This window comes from Myotis lucifugus, unplaced genomic scaffold (assembly GCF_000147115.1).
Source record: "Myotis lucifugus unplaced genomic scaffold, Myoluc2.0 scaffold_0, whole genome shotgun sequence".
Taxonomy (NCBI): Eukaryota; Metazoa; Chordata; class Mammalia; order Chiroptera; family Vespertilionidae; genus Myotis; species Myotis lucifugus.
In genome coordinates, this window is record NW_005871048.1 from 44,481,778 (window position 1) to 44,506,248 (window position 24,471).

At 36.9% G+C, this 24,471-nt stretch overlaps 1 protein-coding gene across 7 annotated transcripts; it reads right to left on the minus strand.

Annotated features, from left to right (window-relative positions):
- Nucleotides 1-189: 189 nt before the first annotated feature.
- On the minus strand, nucleotides 190-24,443 carry PPWD1 (peptidylprolyl isomerase domain and WD repeat containing 1). Of its 7 annotated transcripts, XM_023751465.1 has the most exons (12): nucleotides 24,177-24,310; nucleotides 21,049-21,071; nucleotides 19,890-19,992; nucleotides 17,729-17,829; nucleotides 17,365-17,485; nucleotides 14,653-15,100; nucleotides 9,833-10,023; nucleotides 8,789-8,978; nucleotides 4,551-4,732; nucleotides 2,559-2,640; nucleotides 1,430-1,612; nucleotides 349-492 (listed from the first exon to the last, which is right to left on the minus strand). In XM_023751465.1, exons 3-12 carry the CDS (start codon nucleotides 19,943-19,945, stop codon nucleotides 349-351), a joined length of 1,698 nt encoding a protein of 565 aa, XP_023607233.1. In that variant the 5' UTR covers nucleotides 19,946-19,992; nucleotides 21,049-21,071; nucleotides 24,177-24,310. The 7 variants fall into 7 exon arrangements, with proteins under 7 accessions (XP_006081468.1, XP_014307896.1, XP_023607237.1 ...); XM_006081406.2 differs by lacking the exon at nucleotides 21,049-21,071 and having other exon boundaries at nucleotides 190-492; nucleotides 24,177-24,437; XM_014452404.2 differs by lacking the exon at nucleotides 24,177-24,310 and having other exon boundaries at nucleotides 21,049-21,250.
- Between the last annotated feature and the right edge of the window lie 28 nt (nucleotides 24,444-24,471).

Genomic DNA, 24,471 nt, shown 5'->3' on the forward strand with positions numbered 1-24,471 from the left:
AAGTCTAAAGAAACATGTGAGGGCAGACTAACAGGCATGTTTGAAAAGCTAAGGAACAATGGCATACCACTCATTATTTACTATGATTTTGAGTCTCACGAGAAATTACATATAAGGAGTGCTATTTTGCCTGAGTTTAATCCATTTCAATTTTTCACCTAATGAGAAATATTGCAAGAAAAAAGCAAAGCTTTAAAAAATGGCCTTTAATGAAAAATATAAAAATACAATACTGTAATCCTTGAAACATGATTTGTATGTTCAGCAAGTCTTAAGAGATTCCCAATGTGAAATAATCCTGTTTACTATATGTGTATTTTTATTTACACATTAAACGATACATCTGATTTACTTGACAGTAATATTTATGATGCTGACATCCTCATAGGGCTTATCTGTTTTGGGATTGACTTTGACGTTGGAGATCCTTTGTACAACTTCCATTCCTTTAGTCACTCGTCCAAATACTGTGTGCTTATTATCAAGCCAAGGCTGTGTTGGAGGACAAATGGAAAATCTTGGTAAACCAGGTTTCTTAATTCACACCCTCTGGGCGAGCAAATTAAAGAGAATTTAAATTTATGCTTTACTTTTTTATGTAATTAAAAAGATTTACAGTAATTTCACTTAGAGTATTTTAAGAGTAATTTCCATGTTTATAAGAAAAATATAAAAGCATAGTATAATGTTTAAATATGTGCAGCTTTCAGATCAAAGGGAGCTGGAATGTGTTTGCTAAAGGCAAGTTCCTTTGCATAGTTTAAAAGGCAATTTGGAATAGTTTAAACAGCATGTGCCTTGGCATTAAAGACGTGGGCACTCAAATGCTGGCTCTGCTACTTGACCTTTGGCAAGTCAGTCATATTTGTTTCCTCATCTATTACTTAAAACTGGGTATCGTGATACTAGACGTATTGTGAATATTACATGAGACTGGCAGATAGTAGTTATATTTTTCTTTCAATGTTAGTGCTTATTTCCAAAAAAGAAAGTGTATAATTTTTATAATCACGTAGAACTACATAGCAATAAAGCTAGATATTCTTATACTGTATTCCGTCAAATCTACAATGCTATTGGTTGCATTCTGATTTTAGAGATATAAGAATGTGTGGGGGAAATGTCTTAAAATCAGGAATTCATGTACTTTAATCCTCCATTCTAAAGATGAGGAAACAGGTCCAGAGGTGAAATAATTTGTTTTGAACTGTACAAAACAATAACAGTGGTGAAGATGACTAAAACTTAGGTGTCCTAAATTACAGAAGTATTGTTTTACAAAGTATTTCTGATTTGTTGGGTAATTTTATATTTTCTTATCTAAATTATTTTCATTTTGATAAAGACTAATGCGGCTCTCATCCACTGAATTTACTCTTAGATCATAACTTATGAATCTTTGGCTTACAGATAATGCTGTTCTACTCACCGTTGGTACTACTGTTATGAAAAACTGAGATCCGTTAGTATTCGAGCCAGCATTAGCCATGCTGAGTGTATATGGTCTGTCATGTCGTAATGTTGAATGAAATTCATCTTCAAACTCTCCTCCCCATATGCTTTCTCCTCCCATACCAGTACCTGTTGGATCTCCAGTCTGAATCATGAAGCCCTTAACAGAAAGTACACAAAAAATATATTAAATGGGCTGGAGGGGGTTAATGGGAAAAAAGGGAACATATGTAATACTTTCAAAATTAAGAATTATTAAAAACAAACATATTACACTGTTCTTTTCTATATGTATGCTTTGGAGTTAGGGTTGTAAAGCGCGCTTTGTATTCAGTAAAATTGTAACTTTGTTAACAGTCACTCTATAAAGTGATTGTATTAAACTCAGTAAGTTATACTTTAATTTGGATGATGTATTTCTCCTACTCAACTGCTACCAAATTTAAATCATAATGCAAAGGTATTCTCATTTATAGACATCTATATCTTCCCCAATAACCTACAATTAATAGTGTAAATTTTAGTTTCTGTATAATATCTTATATAATTGCTTCATTCTTCTCACCTACCTTTCCCTAACCACTCGATTTTCTGGATTTCATTTCATTAATTCCTCCAGAACCCTGAAGCTTGACTTTTCCTCCTATCATTTCTGACTTGTCAGTAAACAAGAACTACATATGTTTTATGGAATGCTGCCCAACAAGATCCTGGGCAGAGCTCATTCCGCTCTTCAGGTATGCATGGTGGTTCTAACAGATTAAGTGGCATCTGGGCTCTTCTATTACTTAAAATCGTATCTTCTTATTTAGCCACTAGGAACAGTGGCTATTGGTTTTATCTCAGCATGACCCCTTTACTCATTATGTGACCTTGTTTTCAGCTGTTGAAAAAATATTGTTGCAGTGTTTCTAAAATGGTAATTACGCTACTATTCCAGTCCTTTTCTAGATTTGATATTCATGACCATTCTTTTCATGACCATTCTTTTGGCTTCCATAGTCTATTTTTCCTCTTCCTTTCTAATAAACTAAGTGTGAGAGAATGCTATGCCTTAGGTTTAAACCTCTTATTGTGCCTTAAATGATACAATTTGCATAACCTACCTTAATTATACGGTGAAAAGTATGTCCATTATAATAACCATTTCTGCTATGAACACAGAAGTTTTCCACTGTCTTGGGACACCTACAGTAAGATATATGTTAAAAATATGAAATTTATTCAGAGTATTTAAGACAATTTCTTCGCAGTTCTGCTTCCTAATGGTGTTTTCAATATCATTTGACTGTTTCAGAAGGACAGTCTTTTTTTCATAACCTCTTCTAACCTTGAGGACATAAGAGTTGAAAGGGCATATAAGCAGTAGTATATTATTGTTTAGTAGCATATTATTGTTTAATGTAGTATCTTTATATCAAGATTGCTTATTATAGTTGAGTTTAACAATATTTAGACTTCAAGGTTATTTAGTTTAAAAAATACCATAGCCTTAGCTGGTTTGGGTCAGTGGATCGAGCATTGGCCGGCACACTGAAGGGTCCTGGGTTCAATTCCAGTCAAGGGCACGTACCTCAGTTGCAGGCTTGATTCCCTGCCCCAGTCAGGGCAAGTGGGAAGCAATCAATCTATGTGTCTCTCTCACATCGATGTTTCCCTCTGTCTCTCCCCTTCCCTACCACTCTCTCTAAAAATAAACGGAAAAATATCCTCAGGTGAGGATTAACAACAACAACCAAAATGTAAAAACAACAACCATAGCACCTTAAAATATATACAATTTGCTATATATGATGGGTTAAGTTCCCAGGAAAGGTAGTTTTCTCATAAAAACAGTATTAATGGTTACAGTGACACATTCCTGACCAAGGACTTATTCACCAAAATGCTATCTCCTAAATTTAATCAACTTTAAGTGATAATCAGACACACTGAGTATGAAGCATTCTAAATAATAATAACTAATCCCACGGGGTAATTTAATGTGGTATCATTTTCCTGTAATAGCTCTTAGAGCTGGGGTTGGAGGGGAAAATTAAGAGAATCCTGCATGAAGTATATCAGGGAGCAACAGGCTTAATGGGTGCATGGGTTCTAAATACTTGAAATGAGATGATCCAGGAGTCTAGATACCTAGTTCGTCTTTTTTCGGTTTTGTTAATCCTCACCCAAGCTTATTTTCCATTGATTTTTAGGGAGAGTGGAAGAGAGAGGGAAAGACGGAGAGAAATCGATGTGAGAGAAACACATCGATTGGTTACCTCCTGCATGAGCCCTGACCAGGGCCCGGGCTGGGGAGGAGCCTGCAACCAAGGAACGTGCCCTTGACCAGAATTGACCCTGGGACCCTTTGGTCTGCAAGCCAATGCTCTATCCGCTGAGCCAAACCGGCTAGGGCAAAACTACCTAGTTCTTTGTTCAGTACCAAGGTATGGCATGATAAAACATTCATATTCAAAATAAGTACTTTTAAATAAAGGTACTAGGTAGGATGAGGATTCGAAGATAAATCAGTTGTAAAGATGTCACCTTTTCCATCAAGACTAGCCAGAGACATTACTGTATTTGGTATTGCATGCTCATTTTGCAAACTTTTAAAAATGTCCAGAATACTATTTTCCCTTTTTCAATGGAAGCCCTTATGTGTTTTATTGGAATTCGTTTTCAAAAATACAACTACTGAGTCTAAGGAAGAGGAAGTAGATGTCTAACAAATGTCAGGAAGGAAAAATAAGTATTCTCCCCTTAAGAGATTGCTTTGAGAGGAAAACCAGTCTTAATAAGCGAGCCACAAATCTTATAGTTGGGATGTGCCGTTAATGGTAATAGAAATATACATTTGCATAACTTTTTAGTTTCATTCATCACTTTCATAGCCAAGATGTTTTGTCCTCGTATTTTAAACCTGTTAAGTATGTGTATATATGTATAAAAATGTCTAGAGTAACAGTTAATCAGAAATTTCAGGGTTGATGCTCTATCAAACATTTCAATTCTGCAAAATTCCTTACGTCAAAATAACAAAAATTTTAAGTTGCACAGTTTCTTCAAATATACACATTTAAAATGGTGGTTAAGACAACAAAAACAATACATACTCAACAGGAAAAAGTTTGATGTGAATGTCTCCCATGCTTGTGTGGATAATGGCACTATCTGAAACTCGTTTGGGTCCTTCAGCCTGAGTAGCTGCCATGACTTCCTCTTTAGAAGGTTTCTCATTAAAAACATCTCGGTCAGAATCTGCACTTTTTGTATCTTCTGGTTCTCGTTTGGTAAACTAAAGGAGGAAAGTAAAAAGTGAGTAAATGAATTAAAATTTTCATCTGGTTAAAGTTTATGAACAAGCAAATTTAATTTCAAATGAAACATTTGAGGAAGGTATGAATTCACATCAGGATAAATCCTTATTTCAGGAATCACTTCCTATCAAAGGGTGTGTAAGGCAGTTAAATTATTTTTATACTTATATCATGTCCTAACCTGCCACCTGTTGCCTACTTTTCACTAGAAACCCTGGGTTTGAATTCCAGCTCTGTCTTTTACGAGTTATGTGACTTTGGGGAAGTAAATTCACTTCTTACATTTCCTCATTCATAAATGGGAATAATAAGAACTACCCCAAATGGTACCTGTCACGAGATTAAATGAAGGGGGATGCAAACTGCTTAGAGAATAGTGCTTACCATACAGAGAGCACTGTGTATATATTAACACTTGTTATTACTATGAACAAGACTTGGGCAAGGTAGGATGAGGATTCACAGACAAATCAGTAGTGAATCTTGGCTTTTTTTTTTTTTTTTTTTGCAGAGCCCCATCTGATATACCTAAACCCTGAAGCCTGGGAGAAAGAATGTAAATTTTGAGTGAAGTTGCAGAAATCTCAGGATTCTCAGGGTATAAGGAGAATTGAGAAAACCCTTTCAGTTGTTAAAACTCTGGATTTCTCAAGGCCTGTTTCTTTTGACTCTCAGTAAGAAGAAAGCTCTACCTGATGCCAACTGAGTTGCAGGAAGGTAAAGCTTGTGCCCAGGCCCTGTCTTGCCTAATAGCATTCCTTGGTCCACTTGGATAGATTCCAAATAAACAACCAAGTTACGATGCGATTGCCTTCACATATTATTCTCCAGTTTTCAAAGGAGAATGGCAAGTCTGTTGTACTATTTATATGAATCTTTAAAGTTATCTTGATTTAGCTCACATATGAAACTACTAAAGTTCAAATTTTGTAAAATTTTACTTTTATTTCATGATATTGGATTTAAAAAGGAATAGAAATGTACCTAGACCATTTTAATTTTGCTTAAGAATATGTACATCTAATAAACCTCAAAGATAATTCATGAAAATGTTACCTGTATAAAGACACACTGTGAGGGACTTATTTTGTTTTTCTATTCCAAGTTTATGAGAAAATCTGTGGTTTAATCAACATAAAAGTAAATTTTGGGGAAAGAAAAAGAAAACTTGTTACTTAGTTTTTAAATAAAGTGGTTGGAAAATTGTGTTTTTAGTGCATATCAAGAATTATATTTTGATTAATTTGTGCCTTCAAAAAGTTAAATTACAGGTAAAAAGAAAAATTATTTTCCTTTAACATATATTGATAAAATTTTAGCAATGACTTTGGCAGTTATAAGAAAAATTCTCACCTTAAAAGAATGTACCCATTCTAGGTTAAAAGCTTGGTCAGGGTAGGGAAATGCTATTTCCTACATGTACCAAATGCTGGTAACCTTAATAGCATCACAGATGCTTATAATATATCAGATGAATAAATGAATATACTATAATGGGCCAAACACTTTACCAAACTTTGTGGACTTAATAGTGAAAAAAAATGTAGTGCCTATGTTTATAGATTTTATATTATGAGGAGATGACAGTGTCAGAAACCAAAAAAAAAAAAACAAAAAACAACCAGCAAATTACTCCAAAAGTGTGACACCAACACAACCAGGCACACCTAATCTAGACTTGATGTCAGAGAAGGCTTCCAAGCTGAGATCTGAAATATGTGTAGGAGTTGGGCAGTTTACTAGTATGTGTAGCTGGCAAAAGGAATAGCATATGCAAATGCTTAGATGTAAAAAAGAATAATCATACAGAAGGCCAAGATACATATGAAAACATGCTCAAAGTCACTAATCATCCGAGAGATACAAATCAAAACGACAATGAGGTACCATCTCACACCTGTCAGAATGGCTATCATCAACAAACGACAAGTGCTGGCGAGGATGCGGAGAAAAAGGAACCCTCCTGCACTGCTGGTGGGAATGCAGACTGGTGCAGCCACTGTGGAGAACAGGATGGAGTTGCCTCAAAAAACTAAAAATGAAACTCCCATTAGACCCAGTAATCCCACTTCTAGGACTATATCCCAAGAAACCAGAAACACCAATCAGAAAGGATATATGCATCCCTATGTTCATAGCAGCACAATTCACCATAGCTAAGATTTGGAAATAGCCTAAGTGCCCATCAGCAGATGAGTGGATTAGAAAACTGTGGTACATCTACACAATGGAATACTATGCTGCTGTAAAAAGAAAGGAACTCCTACCATTTGCAACAGCATGGATGGACCTGGAGAGCATGCTAAGTGAAATGAGTCAGAGAAAGATAAATATCACATGATCTCACTCATTTGTGGAATATAATGAACATACAATGATAAACAAAAACAGATCCAGAGACAGATAATCACTGATCAGACCATCAAACCTCAGCGGGAAGGCAGGGGGAAGGAGGAGGGAAGGGGGAGGGATCAACCAAAGGACTTGTATGCATGCATAAAGCATAACCAATGGACACAGACACTAGAGGGTGGGGGGTGAGGGCACGAGCGGGGGTGGGGTGGGGGGGCAATGGGGGGTAAGTACACATATGTAAAACCTTAATCAATAAAGAAAAAGAAAATAAAAAGAATAACCAACTTATCACAAATGAGATCAAGTTCCGTATGGTTAATGTAGCAAATGACCTAAAAATGAAGAATTTTAAGGTAGGAGGCCAGCTAATACAGATAGCTGGGGAGTTAGGCAGAGAAATATAGTAAGTCCTCACTTAATGTCATCGATAGGCTCTTGGAAATGTGACTTTAGTCAAAACAATGTATAACAAAATCAATTTTACCACAGACTAATTGATATAAATGAATTAAGTTCCTATGGTATTACTTCTGATCACAAAAACATCACCCCAACTTCTAAATAATGATCCAAAACACTTCTAATATTAAACAATGAGATGAAACATTGAAATAAATGTGAGCTATACATATATTAAAGAAAGATTAATAAGAACCAGTTAGATAATTATTTCAGAACCTGCTTATTCCAGTTCAGGGTGATGCATGGCTGGAGCCTATCCCTGCAGTCCAGGGCTCAAGGCGGGAATCAACCCCGGACAGGACCCTGTTCCATGCAGGACACGCTCACACACACCTACACTCACTCAGACTGGGACAATTCAGACATGCAATTAACTAATGTGCACATCTCTGTGATGTGAGAGGAAACGAGTACCCAAAGAAAACCCACACAGACATGGGAAGAATGTGCAACTCCACACTGACAGTGGTTCCAGCCGAGAATCAGTTCCCCACTCCCCCTCCCCGCCCCCATCAATATTAAAAGGAAATGACAATATTTGAGGACCTGCTGTAATCACATTTGGGTCTCAGAAAGTCTCTGACTGCAGTGTGAAGGACAGAAATCAAGGACAGGAAGTCTCTATACTTTAGATTTTTCTGTTTGGTTGAACAGTTCCAACAGTGCTACTTGTAGATAGCTTCGTAGTTTGATTTTGAGCCCAATTTTAATTAACATGTAAAGTACTTTTAACTCACTAGGAAAATAGATTTCTCAGGAGTACACAGTTCTAAAGTAGCAACATTACAAAGGAGTCAAATGGTTAAAAATGTGTTTAGAGAAGAAAATGTGCAAGTTCAGGGGAAATAAATTATGTTCAAGAGCAAAAATTATAAAATAATAAAAACACAGAATAATTTTTAAAACCCCATAGTAAAGACTATTTTGGCTTCGATTATTACCATAACCACTTACTTCCTATTATCTTAGACAACACAAATAGTTACAAAAGCCAGGTTGAAAAATTTTCAAAACAGAATAGAAAACTGTACAGAAATACTTACAATCAAGTCCTACTTAAAAATTCTACAATATTAATGTTATAAGATAGTATTCTGGTTGTTTAGAAAGCCTATTATTGCCAACATTCTCTTCAGTTGAAAGCACAAGCCAAGAAAAGAAAACTCCAACCAAACTGGAAGAAACATTAAGGTCCATCTCTTAGTACTTCCACATACCATATAAAATCTATTCTTTTTGAAAGACGTACAGACTATTGTTGGGTCAGCTTGAATATTCTGAAGAACGGGGTTTTCAGAAGCTTTCATTTCTATAGTAGTTGCAGCACGATGTTTTTTGGCTATTCCCTGGAACAAAGCCAATTGCATCACCCTAATATTTTCTTGCTTGCCTAAGATCCGCACACACCTGGAAAACACGTTTTATACAATAAAATATTCAGAGTTAATTCCAATCATAACAACTTTACAGATAAAAGCTGGGAATCAGCTATCCTTGATCTTTGTACAAAATAGTGAAAGATTTTTTAAAAGTGTTTCTTTACCCACCTCACCACCAAAAAAAGCTATTTAAAATTGGTATGGAGTGGATTAGAAAACTATAATTTTCAGGTAAAAAAAAATTGCAATTGTTCAGTCATATAGTTTTAACCTATCCCCATTATTTTAGTCTATGTGCAAACCTTCAAAGATTTTTGTATTGCTAAGAACTAAATATAAATTTGTTTATATGTGAGAATGTACAGCATAAGATTTTTTTCTCCTTAAAATATACTTTTAAGTTCTTTTTATTTACCTTCAGTGATAGTATCTGATTGTAGCTTTCTGAACTAAAACCAAATGGACTGTTTGCACAAAAGGCTTATTGTGGTTTCATGCATTTTAAGTTCTGATTTTATGTCTAGCAGGATGTAATGCCGAATTCTGTGGTTAAAATATTTGGCAACATTTAACATGAACCAGGCTAATTTAAATCAATAATCAAAAGACAGACTATAACTTGTTAAAAAAACAACAACAACAACTTGAAACTATGCATATCTTCTTTCCATTTCTTTCACAAACATGAGTGGAAACTTTTTACATAAGAGTATAAACAACAGAAAGACCACAGAAAAATCCAGTCAAAACATTTGGTTAAGTTTAGACATTTGGGACCATTCCACTTGTCTTGGAACAAACAAAACTCCCATTGTTTCCCTGAAGGAGGAAATGGTCCCCAATAAATGCATTTTAAAAAAAATACAGCATATTAAAGCTTACCGGTTTGTTTCTACATTTATAACTTTAATGCCCAGCATTGTTCCATATAGCACAAAGTGTCCAGTTTCATCAAAAACTATATTAATTAATCTCACTGCATCCACCTTCTCCAACTCACGTTCTACAGCCATTCGTCGGCCAAATTCCATGTCTGGTAGCTGCTGCCTCATTTGCTGTAGTTCAGTAAACATCTAGGAAACAACCCATTTATTAACAAAACAGCTACATAATAAAGGGAATGTGAATTCAAATAGAAGCAGAGTATACATTAAGAGCAACTGACAGTTTGTGTATTCGTGTTATCTCGTATGGAGGATTCTAAACACTATTTCAATCATAAAAAATAATTTACACTAACTGGTTCTTCTAATTAAATAAAAAAAACAGTCAATGTAATTACTACTTTATAGGAAATTTCTGCTGCCATTTATAAGCTACAGACTAGCAGTTTCTATTAGACATATAATGCAAACCATATAAGTAATTTAAAATTTTCAAGTAGCTACATTAAACAAAAATGAAAGTTAAAATTAATGTTTTATTTAACCCAACATATCCAAAATAATAACATTTAAACATTAAGCAATTCAATAAAATTAAGATAAAATTACATTTTTTTCTTATATTAAATCTTTGAAATTGTATTTTGTACTTTCAGTTTCTCAATTTGAACTAGCCACATACCAAGTACTCAAGAGCCACATATGGCTAGTGGCTACTATATTAGATGATGTAGCTGTAGACTATGAAGTCCTTATATAAGGATCACAGGGCCTGACATACTAAGCCAGCGGTTCTCAACTTGTGGGTCGAGACCCCTTCGGGGGTCGAATGACCCTTTCACAGGGGTCGCCTAAGACCATCCTGCATATCAGATATTTACATTACAATTCATAACAGTAGCAACATTACAGTTATGAAGTAGCAACGAAAATAATTTTATGGTTGGGTCACAACATGAGGAACTGTATTTAAAGGGCCAGAAGGTTGAGAACCACTGTAAGCACTCAATGGAGGGAGAGGAGGAGGAGGTAGAGGAGGGAGAGGAGGAGGAGGAGGAGGAGGAGGAGGAGGAGGGAGAGGTGGGAGAGGAGGAGGAGGAGGGGAACGGGAGGAGGAGGAGACATACTAAGCACTCAATTTTTTTGTCTTAATCCTCACCCTAGGATATGTTTATTGATTTTAGAGACAGATGGAGAAGAAGAGGGAGGGAGAAGGAAGGAGAATGAGAGTGAGAGAAGGGAACTGGGGGGGAGAGAGGGTGGAAAGGGAGGAGGAGGAGGGAGGAGGAGGGGGCAGAGGAGGAGGAGGAGGAGAAAGAGAGAGAGAGAGAAACATTGATGAGACACTCCCCAACCAGGATGTGCAACCTAACTGCGATCATATGCAGGGTACAGGGGATCATGCTCTAAACAACTGAGCCACTCAGCTAGGGCAGCACTCAATTCTTGTTGAATGAATAAACTCTTTATTAGTTCACTAATGTGTAACAATTTCAGAAAATATTTCAAGTTGTTTTGACATGGAGTAATACTTATAGTTAGATTATCATTAGTAAATATGATGTAGGATAGATGCTTATTTTTATGGGTATACTTTAGTTTGGAAATTTGTTTTACTTTTTTAAAAAATTATTTTATTGATTTCAGAGAGGAAGGGAAAGGGAGAGAGAGATAGAAACATCAATGATGAGAGAGAAATATAGACTGGCCACCTCCTACACGCCCCCTACTGGGGATCAAGCCCACAACCCAGGCACGTGCCCCCAATGGGGACTGAATCCAGAACCCTTTAGTCCGCAGGCAGATGCTCTATCCACTGAGCCAAACTAGTTAGGGCTACTTCTTTTTTTAGATAATTAATACACAAAAACAGGGGTCACATCCAATTACTATTATGACACTATAGGCCTCCCAGAATATATGATCTTTACATTTAGTTTTCCAGACATTTAGGGCATCAAAGAGCATAATTCAGAAATAGTTCTCCATTGCAGTTGAAAATAAACCAGACTTATGTTCCATCTACTTCTTTTTTCATGTCTGTGTTAACTAGAAATCTCCAGTTTTTTATATATGGAATGAACAATATGCTCCAAAAATCAAAAGGAGGTATGTGTGTTAGGGAATGGTCTTATAGACCAGCTAAAAAGCCTAGTCATTAGAGTTCCTTTTCTCCAATCTGTGAGACTAATATATGTTATTGATTCCTATATTCATATGTCAGAAACAGCTTAGATGTTAGAGAGAGGATTCAGTTTCAAGACTTAAAGTTTGTAGATGGCCATCTGCCAGTGATTTCAGAGAGGAAAGGAGACGGAGAAATAGAAACATCAATGATGACAGAGAATAATTGATTGGCTGCCTCCTGCATGCTCCCTCCTGGGGATCAAGCCAGCAATTTGGGCTTGTGCTCTGACCAGGAATCGAACCTTGACCTCCTAGTTCATAGGTCGACACTCAACCACTGAGCCATATATTTATTTTATGTTAATCTAACCTGATAAGTAGAATCCTGCTACAGAATTCTAGCCTTACTAGCAGGGCCTCTGTGATACACAACTGTGTGGCCATATACAGTGATTCTGGCTAATAAATGCCAAAAGATACTTCACACCATCCAATCAAATTTCTTGTCTTTTAAACTAGGCCTCTTACTGGTTAAAAACTTCCCCCTGTGACATGGAACTGTGAAAACCCAGTGACTTACTAGTTACTAGCATTGGAACTAATTTAAATGGCATTTGCCTTTTTCTTTTTTTTCAAATTCTCTCATTCTGAATCAACTCCTGACATAGGTTTTAATACTGAGCTCTTGATACTTTAGTTCTATCACTTCAACAAATGTTGAAGACAAGAATGAAGAAATAGAGGGGACTGAACAGCTCAGAGTATGTATGTTAAAGAGATTATATCCAGAAACTAGGATTTGAGTATTTCTTTTCCTAAGGAAGCTTAGAAGAGCTGCAAGTTGGTAGAGTTTTGCAAATTATATATAACACTTGCCACCAAACAACAGTGCCACTAATAAGAGTGAGAGAATTTTTGAAGAGCTTAATGCAGGGAATATAATGTAAATTGGTTACTACTGAGACTGGAATCAACACTGTCATACAGTAAACATTACTGCTACAAAGGTTCAACACAGACTTACCACTAGCAGTTAAAGAACTACTTGATGAAAACAGCTGATGAGATCTAATTTCCAGAAAAACTAGTTAACTCTGCATGGATATACTCTTATTCTATAATGATACACTCTAACAAATTCTTGTTAGCAGTAATTATGTGTCAGGTACTATTCTTAATGCTGGAGATACAATCATGAGCCAAAATAGATACAGGACCACAGATTGTATAAAGTTTAGTCTATTGGAGGTTGATATACATGAATCAAATAATCAGACCATACAAAATGCTTTCTAAAAGACAATAGTAATATACAGTCACATAAAAAAAGTTGTCTTAGACTGGATGAATAGTGAAAAACTACCACAGGAAGAGACCCTTTCGCTGAGATTTGAAGAACAAGTTCAATAGGTAATGGGAGAGATGGAGGGAGGGGTAACTCCAGGTAGAAGGAACAGAATGTTCAAGAAACTAAAGCAAGGCCTAACTGGCTAGAGTAAAAGGCAGGGAGAAAGGTGAGTTACACTAGGCCAGGGGTGGGCAACCCCTGGCACGCGTGCCAAACATGGCACACCAGTAACTTTTGCTGGCACGCGAAACCCTCTCTTATAATCTTCCATTTACAATTGCGAATCTTTGTTCTCAGTGATGAATTTTGTTAAGTCTCGTAACAGGAGTAGCCTGACGGATAATAGTAGCTCGTGCATATCTCTGAAGGTCACGAAATATAAACCTGATGTAAAATCTCTGTCATCAGTGATGCAGCAGCAAAAGTCCCACTGATAATATCAAATGGAGTCATAAAGTTTTCTGTCGGACTATCAGTGTACATGTATACATTAAAAAATAAATGTATCTTTCATCATCATATACTGTGTTTTTGTCGCTCGAATGAATTTTATTCTTTCTTCAAGGTTCTTCACATACGTACACCTTAAGAGATATCAAGTAGGCGTAACATGTTCTCAAAAAATTAGGGTTGGCACGCAGAAGAATTTTGAGTCAGAGATTTTGCTGGTTTTGGCACGCACTCACAAAAAGGTTGCCCAACCCTGCACTAGGCTGTAATAGTAGGCAGACACCACAACATGGCAGGCCATTATTTTGGTCTTGATCCTAAGAACAACAGGAAATAACTAAAAGGTTCAAAGGAAGCCATGATCAAACATGTGCTTTTAAAAAATTACTCTACGTGTAGCATGGATAGCAGATTAGATACTAGCAGATCATGTTATAAGCCAGGCAAAAGATCATGAATTATGGTAGTGACAGGTGTGCTGAAAGTAAGTGGATGGATTTAAAGTATATTTAGAAAGTAAAATTGTCAGGACTCATGATACAAATTAAATAGAGGGGTAAGGAAGCAGAGTTAAGGATGACTCAGGTTTCTGGCTTGTGCGATTAATGGATATTGATGCCATTCATGAAGATAGAAGGAAAAAATAGAAAGACAGTACCAGGTCTGTTCATAATAGAAACCTGGAGAAATAAATTTGGGAATAGTCATAGACAGACAAGAGTGAATAGAGTGGGAAGAGAGGATGGCTTAGAATGAGTTCTGAAGATCTTAAAAGAATGAGCTTGCAAACAAAACAAAACAGAAAAAAACAGATACATACTAGAAGGATCATTAGCTCAGAAGAAATAAACCTAGGGAAGAGAGTTTATATATTAAATTTAAATTGCACTTACACTTAGTGATTCATCAAAGACTCTCATGAGTTTTCCAGTTAAAAACCTGAAAATCCTAACTTTTCTATCAGAACCAATTGTAGCTATTTTCTTCCCATCAGGTGAAAAACATATGCTGGTTGGATAAGCCTTGCACTTGGCAAATTCATATAAATCTGTGTCAGTTTTATATTCCCAGTTCACATTTTTGGGGAATTTATATTCATGGGGAGGCCCAGTCCAGTATTCAATCATTCCAGATTTGTCGGAAGACACTACTGCTTTGTAAACTGGGTTTAGCCGTATTTGAGTAAGAGGTGACGTATGGAGTTTGTCAAAAACATGAAGTGGCTGGTTATCTCCTCGACCATCATAAATAAAAATTTTTCCTGTACTTTTCTCAGAAGCAGCAACTGATGATATGGCATCCCCTGGGCAATAGATCCATTCACATTGTCCAGGAAAATAGCTGAAATAATAAAGAATTGAGAGAAAAAGGGGGTCAATACAAGAAATAAGCATCCCTTCCTACTCCTACCACCAAAAAATGTCCTGGCCAGTGACCAGTGATTTGGCTAGTTTTGGATTCCCTGCTCAAAAAAGGCAGAGAATTACAGAATGGGGAGGAACAACTAAGGACAGTTACTGATTTTTCTCATTCTGACCTCATCAGTGCATTGATAATAACTTCTGAAGATCTACAATCTACAACAGGGGTCCTCAAACTTTTTAAACAGGGGGCCAGTTCACTGTCCCTCAGACCATTGGAGGGCCGGACTATAGTTTAAAAAAACTATGAAAAATTCCTATGCACACTGCACATATCTTATTTTGAAGTAAAAAAACAAAACAGGAACAAATACAGTATTTGTATTTGCATGTGGCCCGCGGGCCGTAGTTTGAGGACCCCTGATCTACAAGAAGAGAATTGCTATAGCAGACCATTCACTTCTCTTGAGTAGAAAAGGAAACCTAACTAGACCTAGGGCTTAAGATAGTTTGGGGCAATGCTTTTTGAATCTCTGATCTCAGTCTATATATAACTTACTCTTAAGTACATTAGCATGAACAGTATGTTATAAATCCATCCTTGAAATATTAAAACTCAAAATATTTTAGTTATGACTATGTTCAAAAGAAAATCATGCTTTTATCACACTCTCCTAATTGGTAACTTGATATTATAACTATAAGCTTTGAACATGCTCCCTGATGAGCAGAGTATAAAAAAATGAGACAGAGTTAATCAACACACCAAACTTTTACACTCAAATGAGTGTTGTCTCCTTCAAAGCAATCAGTCTGAGTAGTTAGTTATTCTAATGATGGTGCTGATGCTCAAAACATTTTTGGGACTCTTAGAATTTCTATCAAAGCCTAAAAAAATACTCTGTCAGTATTTGCAAAGGTGGCAAATGTTCAACATTTATGAATAGATTTGATTTTTAAAAATAGCTAACATGGGGAAACAAAGCTGGGGAGTAAGACAGATGATCAATAGGTGTTTCTATTTGTAGTAAAAAAAATAAGTTCTGACCATAAATGAGACTGATTTCCTTTAGTGGCTTGTACACTGGTTTAATAGGAAATTCCAAAAGGAGTCCTGCTCTGTATTGAACTACTGTTTTTCTCCATCCCAATTCATATGATGAAGCTCTAACCCCCAATGTAATTGTATGTGGCCACAGGGTCTTTAGGAGGTAATTAAGTTTAAATGAGGCCTTATGGGTGGGGCCCTACCCGCATAGGCCTGTGGCCTTCTAAAAAGAAGAGGGAGATATCATTCCTCCTTTCATCCCCTGTTCCCAATGAAAATACAATGCGAAACACAGAAGAGAATTCACACCAGAAACCAAACCCTGCTGCAACCTTGACCTTGGACTTTACAGCCTCCAGAATTGTGAGAAAATAAATTTCTGTTTATGCCACCCAATCTTTGGTCTTTTGTTGTGGCAGTCTGAGCAGACAAAAACATGTCTCAAAACTGTTTCTGACAACAATACTAAAACTTTCAAGGTGACATTCATTTAGGTGTATATAAATGCAGGTGTGTGTTATCTTTAAAAAGACATGCTTGAAGCAAAGTATTAGTCTCATTACTGTACAGTTTAACTACAAAGTTTGGGTATCAATATACTTCAAAGTTTAAAATCATCAACAATTAACTTCTATTCTAAAAATGTGCATTAGCTTTCTAAGAACAATACCACAAGTTTAACTCTAAGTGCCAGTAAATTAGACATGATGGACCCTTGTTATTAAGCAGTGTTAAATAGATATAATGAATTCTTGCTATGATGCTGTTTGGAAATTTTTGCAATGATTATGACAAAAACCACATCAGAAACCTCCAAATAGCATCATAACAAGGACTCACCATTTCCCAAGCAAAATCCAAAGGTACATTTTTTAATGGAATGGTAACATATTCTGTTTAGAAATACCTATGGGTGAAGTTTAGTTTAAAAATTATTTCATGCCTTGCTGGTGTGGCTCAGTGGTTGAGCGTCGACCTATGAACCCAGAGGACCTGGTTCAATTCCTGGTCAGGCACACGCCCAGGTTGGGGGCTCTATAGGGGTTGTGCAGGAGGCAGCCAATCAATGATTCTCTCTCGTCATTGATATTTCTATCTCTTTCTCCCTCTCCCTTCCTTTCTGAAATCAATAAAAATATATTTTTTTAAAAATTAGTTCACTAAGTGAAAAAATATGTAATTTAAAAAAGACTCACCCAAGCTTCAGCATATTGATCATGTCAAAGTTCACTACATCAAACACCTTCATTGCTTTATCATCACCCACAGAACAAAACAATGCTCCCTCAGAGCTAACTGCAATACTTTCAATAACTCCTGTTTAAATAAATAAAATTAAAACATCAAATACCAATGACATAAATGCACACAATTCAAAGAAAAAAAAATCAGTTTAAAAGAAACTTTACAGAGCTAACATTATTATATTTAATAATAAGTATATTTGGAACTTAAAACACACACACACACACACACACACACACACACACACACACACACACACACACACAACGTTAGTACAGTTTAAGAGAGCCAAAAAAGAAAAGGTGAAATTCTTACCCAGGTGACTGCGAAAATGTTTAACAAATTCAATTCCTTCTTCTACCTTTTTCCAGAACTTAACATGTCCATCATGACTGGCAGTAATAATAAAGTCTGTCCTGCACATATGAAATTATAAAAGTTAACATCTAAAACAAATCTATGAATCACTCAATATCCCCAAGCCAATCATTCACTGAGAATCTCTGACTCTTTCAGAATAGGTTTTCAAAAAAATCTTCCTTTATGCTGGCCACTATATTAGGATAGATAGAACATTGCAAATTTTGAAGTTCTTTTCTGGATATCGTAACTAATTTTCATCTTAAGACCTAGGCTCAGAATTGAGTTGGGACTTGACATTAAAAAAATAAAGAAAAGAAATCTCACTGGGAATCACTAGACCTTAAGGTTTTAATGTTAAAATTACCCTACAGGCTATCTTTTCACAGGGAAAAGGTTCTATTTTTCAGAAGTTCATAAATTAAATCTCCACATACTACTTTCATATACAGCAAAATTCAACATAAGTTTGTTTGTATTCTATGCAAGGTATTTTGGTTGTTTAAATTACCAAAAATATAGTTAGGGGGAAAAAAATATTTTGTACAGAATAATCTTGTCTGCAGGTGTATAAAAATAGAAACCATTTATTGAAACCTAGTATGTGCCAGGTACTTTACACACATTACCTTATTTAATCTTTACAGGAACTCTATTAGTGTAGGTATTTTTTATCATCATTTTATGAATTAGAAAATAGTTTTGAAATGTTAAATGTATTTTTCCTAGGTCCACAACTGAAGAGCGGCATTCAATGTCAGGTCTGCCTAACTTCAAATTCTATAATCTTTCTATTATACCCTGCTGTTTTGGGCTAAAAAAAAACACCCAAAACAAAAAAACTTGAGGAGCCTTGACAGTGTTGCTCAGTGAACAGAACGTCAGCCCGAGCACCGAGGTGTCACGGGTTTGATTCCCAATCAAGGACAGGTACCTGCGTTTCAGGTTCGATACCTGGCCTGGTTGGGGCACATGTGGGAGGCAACCAATCAATGTGTCTCTCACATCAATGTTTCTCTCCCCTCACCCCTTTCTTTCTTCCACTCTAAAAACTTAATGGGAAAAATATCCTCAGGTAAGGATTAACAATAACAACAGAAAAACTTGAGGAGAGAGTGATAGCAATTCTAGTCCAATATGCTGCTTTATACACTGATAACTTTGGATTGGGAAAAGTGCTAATGTCTGTCAGAATTATTCTATAAAGGAAAAATTAGAATGTTTTATATTACCACAATTAAAAATGATAATATTTTAATTACATGTATATCTTAAATGGCTTCCAAGAGATTAAGAATAGACTGATCCAAAGAGCAAAGTAATTCATCTACTTCTTTCCATAATCACAGCCAATATCATCCACGTCACCATCATATCTCATCTAGATTTCTATACTAGTCTCTTAACTGCTCTTACTATATCCATTCTGGCCCTATTTAAGTCCATTAATCTCACCACAGACAGAGTGGTTTTAAAAAAAAACCAAACCTGATGTTACTCTTCTGATTACAGGCTCAAAATCCATACAAGGAATAGAAAACTCTCTAAGACTTAATCCTTGCATTTTTTGCTCCAGCCTCACCTGCCATTTCCTCACCTATAAAATGTAGGTTATATTACTACCTCATTAGACTGTTCTTAAGATGAACGAGATAATTTATGAAAAAGCTTTAGAACAGTATTGGGTATAATATGCACTTAACATACAGTAGAATATTACTATTATTATTCTTCAAATCCCACTCATTTATTTTGAAGGTCCTGTGACATTTCCAGGTTGTCTTAGTTCTCATCATTTTCCCCATTAGTACTGACGGGGCCAGCTACTAATTACTCCATCTGTTTAACTAATATACTCTTCTTTTGGAAACCTCATCTTCTTTTGGCATTTATTTCCAAAAGACATGCACACAAACTGAAGAGTTATGTCTTAGAGGATGCATTCCTTGTGTGATATAGGAAAGAACAAGTCAGCCTTTAACTTAAACTTCCACTCAACCTATAAAATTAAACAGAAATCCATAATATCCTAAAGTTACTTCTATTAGTTCATGTCAAAATTGAAGCATTTAAAAAAAATCTTTTCAGAAAATGTAAGAAGATATGATACACTTACTTGGTGCACACTACATGGGTGATAACATCTCTATGCATGTAACTGCGCTCGTACATAGATGCACTGGGGAGATTATCAAGATAGACTCTTTCAAACTCTAGAACTGAGAAAAAAAGAAAAAATTATTTTTAACAACTGGAACTCAATACTATTTTGTATTTTCTAAATTCCATGTTGTCTTTTCATCTAGATTTTCTTGAATTTCTGTCTATTCCACATGTAATAAAAACAAAAATCCAGTGTCTCATGTCAGTTGTAACTTTTATTATTGCATAATATTGAACAGCACTAATATTTAGCCAGTCACAAGTTCTTAGGTAATACGTACATACTTAACTGTCCCCAAAACTTAGGCACTGAATACTGGCTTGATATGACGGTTTCATTCAAAAACAAAACCAAAAACCTTAAAACGCTTCATGAAAATACCACAACCATTTTTCTAACCACATAGATCCAATTATTAGTGCTAATTTAAATAATAAGAGGCCAGTAGCCATCTATAAGATGTCTCGGTTTATCTTTAAGGCACTAATCCTCTTTGAAGCAATATACTGGTTTTTTTTAAAGTTGAGAAAACCCTAGAGCAGCGGTTCTCAACCTGTGGGTCGCAACCCCTTTGGGGGTCGAACGACCCTTTCACAGGGGTCGCCTACGACCATCGGAAAACACAAGTATAATTACATATTGTTTTTGTGATTAATCACTATGCTTTAATTATTTTCAATTTGTAACAATGAAATTGGGGGTCACCACAACATGAGGAACTGTATTAAAGGGTCGCGGCATTAGGAAGGTTGAGAACCACTGCCCTAGAGAGTATCCAGTTGACTGCTTCCAAAGCACTTTCCAGGGGCAAAACATTTTTAAGAGTGATGATGTGAGAAAATATTCATTTCATTATGTGAGCCATAAACAATTTTACAGGTAAAAGATATTATATGTGTACCTAACAAAATAATCCAATGACTATTTTATTTACCCCAAAATGTCCACAAAGTTGCCAAGTAAAATGAGCTATTTCAGTTTTTTTTTATAACTACTGTATATCAGACTCAAAGCTGTGTCGAATGGATTACTTTTCCCATCATTTTTAGTAACAAAATCCCCATTTTTATATGAGCATACTGACATCCAGCTATAAAACAACCTTTCTCACCTTCTCCTGCAGTTAGGTGTAACCTTGTACCAATGAGATAAAAGTGGAAATGTTGTGTCACAGTCAAGAATTCTTCTTCAGCCGAAACCGGTTTGGCTCAGTGGATAGAGCGTCGGCCTGCGGACTGAGGGGTCCCAGGTTCGATTCCGGTCAAGGGCATGTACCTGGGTTGCGGGCACATCCCTAGTAGGAGATGTGCAGGAGGCAGCTGATCAATGTTTCTCTCTCATCGATGTTTCTAACTCTCTATCTCTCTCCCTTCCTCTCTGTAAAAAATCAATAAGAAAAAAAGAATTCTTCTTCAAAAGGTGTACCCTTCTTCCCTTCCTCAGTCCTACAGCTTGGAACTGGGACATGAGCACTGTAATTCTAATAACCACTCAGGACAAAGGTGAGGGCCGTTCCCTAGGGATGCTGGGGCAGAATCCTAGGTTCCTTTGGAGCCTCCATACCAATCCTAGACTATGTACTTTGGGACTTCTTTTACATATGAGAGAAGTATATCTTTATCTTTTCAATGTTATTTTGTTGTTTTCTGTAATATGGAGTTAAATTTGATCCTATCTGATACACATGCCTTTTGCTGCCAGTTAGTTCACTTATTGAACAGATATTTATTGAAAATAAATTCCAAGGCACATGGAATAAAGAAGAGTAACACATAGCTCTGTCCTTGAGAATCCATTAGTTTAATTAAAGGTAGTGCCATACAATCTATAATAATAAAAGCAAAATATGCTAATTAGAGCAGACGAACTTCCGGACAAAGCCGGGGCTGCGAGGGAAGCCTGGGTCCCAGGTGCCAGAGGGAAGCCGGTGCCAGCAGACCGGGGAAGGAAGGCCTACTCTTGCACAAATTTCGTGCATCAGGCCTCTAGTCATTTATAATGTCTTTCTGAAAATGTATTCAAAAGTCCAATATCCAAACAATGCATTAAAGGAAATGGTTCCATTTCTAGAAAGTTAAATATATTATTCAACTCCTGTCCTTTTAGACAAAATCTTCAATGATATTTTTGTTGTTGCTGTTAATCCTTACCCAAGGATATTTTTCCCATTGATTTTTAGAGAGTAGAAGGCAGTGGGGTGGGAGGGTGGGAGGAAGAGACAGAGAAACATCTTGGTTGCCTCCCTTTGGCTCTCAGGGTGCATGCTCTAACCACTGTGCACACCAGCCAGGGCTTCAATGATTTTTTAAAACATTTCATACATTTTTGAAATTTCAATTTTTTTCAAACTGAATACACTATGGAGTGACTTAAATACAATAAGCATCTAATTAAGGGTGAAGATTTTCACACCTAATAATTTCCGTATCTGTCTCAATTGTTTTAAGTTTCTAAGATCATTGTCTCCTAATATTAATATCAGCACTTCGATATTTTTGGATCCTCCCACACTTATTTTCCATAAAAAAGGATATGCAAGAATATTCTAATTCAATAAAATAAGTAAGAGCATAAATACTGTAATATTTATTCATTCAGTAAATACTTATTGAGTACCTGCTATATGCAAAGCTATGCAGCAAGACTTGCTCTTATATGTTTAGTCTTAGCAGTGGAGAGAAACATTAATCAGACAATCACATGAATAAATATACAATTTCAAAATGTAAAACGTGCAACGAGGAAAAGTTATTACAGAAATATTTATCTGGAAGCCGTGGCAATAAAAAAAAAAGGTTATTAACACTTTAAGGGTGTCAATGTACAAGGTTAAAAAAAATAACTTTTTTGCACTAGTCAGTTGGTTCAGCGGATAGAGCATCGGAAAGGATTCTGGTCAAGGGCACAAATTACATACCTCGGTGATTTGTGCCCTTGGCCAGAGCACATGCAGGAGGCAACCAACCGATGTGTTTCTCTCACATCGGTATTTCTCTCTGCCTTTCCCTTTCCCTCTCTCTTCCACTCTCTCTAAAAATCAATGGGAAATATCCTAGGGTGAGGATTAAAAAAAAAAAAGCTTTTTCAAAATTCGGATACATAAAATTTGAAGACTACCTGTGGTAAACATTATCTGAGTTATTAGCAATGTGCTTTAGAAACCCAGCCCAGACTGGTGAAGTCACAGGCTTCCCCGAGGAGGTGATATCTGAGCTGAGTGCAAAGGGTTGAACAACAACAACAAAAAGTTAGCTAAGTCAAAGGGGTGAGGGTGAATATTCCAGGTAGAGACAGACACCAAGATACCCCAACAGCCATGTAGTGGAGAAAGAGTATGGCCCACGTGCACAGGAGAAATGACAAGGGGTTATTACGGAAATACGCTGGCCAGATAAGGTTATTACGGAAATACGCTGGCCAGATAAGGAGAGAGGGAGCTATCGTGAAAGGCCTTGTAAGCCATCATAGGGAGTTTGGATTTAATTTTGACAATGAGAAATAATGAAAGAGTTAAGTAAGGAAAGTGATCAAGTAAGATTTGAGTTTTTAAAAGATCACATTTTAATGGCCTTGCCCATTTAAGGAAACATTTCATAGAACTTGAAGGAAAAGAAAATGCAATCTATTCCTTTACTCACTTCTTTTTGTTTGATACCATTTTGTCACTGTTCCACCGTAAGGTTTGAAAATCAGACACCTCGTGTTTTAGATGAAAGTATGTGATCCGGGAAACTTTTACCCCTGGATCACAAAACTCATTGGTTGAAGAGTCAGGGTTGCACCGACCTTTGCCTACGTCCACGTGATGATTCTAAATACCCCAGCCTCGCATCCCCATACCTGACACCGCTCCGGGGCTGAACGCCTCTAAGAGACCCAGAACTCCCTCCACAGCTCCTAACCGGAGTTACAGATCCCAGCCTCCCAGGGCCGCTGTATACAGGGACCACACGAGAGGTGCCAAGAACATAGAAAGCCCTGGCATAAATAAGCATTAGCATCTACATAACAACTCGGTGATTGACAGTATTTGACATGATCGAAAAGACGCTGTCCTGCGTCCGAATCATTACTTCGGGGGCACGCACAGGCCCAGAGTGGCCAGAAGCGAGAAGATGACCCTTGGTTCCGAGGGTACAAAACCTCACAAACACACCAGCGTCTCCGGGCCTGGCTTTCACGCCCCCACTCGGGGCATCGCAGCAAGCCCACCCGCCCCGTGCCAATCCCTGCCACTACCTTTCCTCTTCTTGGCCAACGTTGCCTCTACCGGTAAAGGCCCAACCCAGCGCTCTTCATCATCCTCTTCGTTCCCTTGGGCCATGGCTGCCCCCACTGCCAGCTCCCTCTCTTTGCGCTCCGTTTGCTCCGGCTCCTCCGGGTCCCGGCGCCTTCTCCTTCTTAGCTGGGAATCGCTACCCGCTTCCGCCGCCATGTCGCCCGAATCGTCAGAAAAGGCGCGACGCTCCCAGCTCAACAACCAATCCCCGGGCAGCGCAGCCGCCTCGTCAGCCGCCGAGAGAGGCTCGGGATT

Bases quoted from the DNA above. Each gene is read 5' to 3' on its own strand.
- PPWD1 (XM_006081406.2), bottom strand. From the start codon at position 24,372: ATGGCGGCGGAAGCGGGTAGCGATTCCCAGCTAAGAAGGAGAAGGCGC. The intron at 19,993-24,176 runs GTAGTGGCAGGG...TTTTTTTCTCAG, and splicing joins GTTGGCCAAGAAGAGGAAAG to TTCTAGAGTTTGAAAGAGTC. The intron at 1,613-2,558 runs GTAGGTTATGCA...CTTTCTGTTAAG, and splicing joins CTTTTCACCGTATAATTAAG to GGCTTCATGATTCAGACTGG.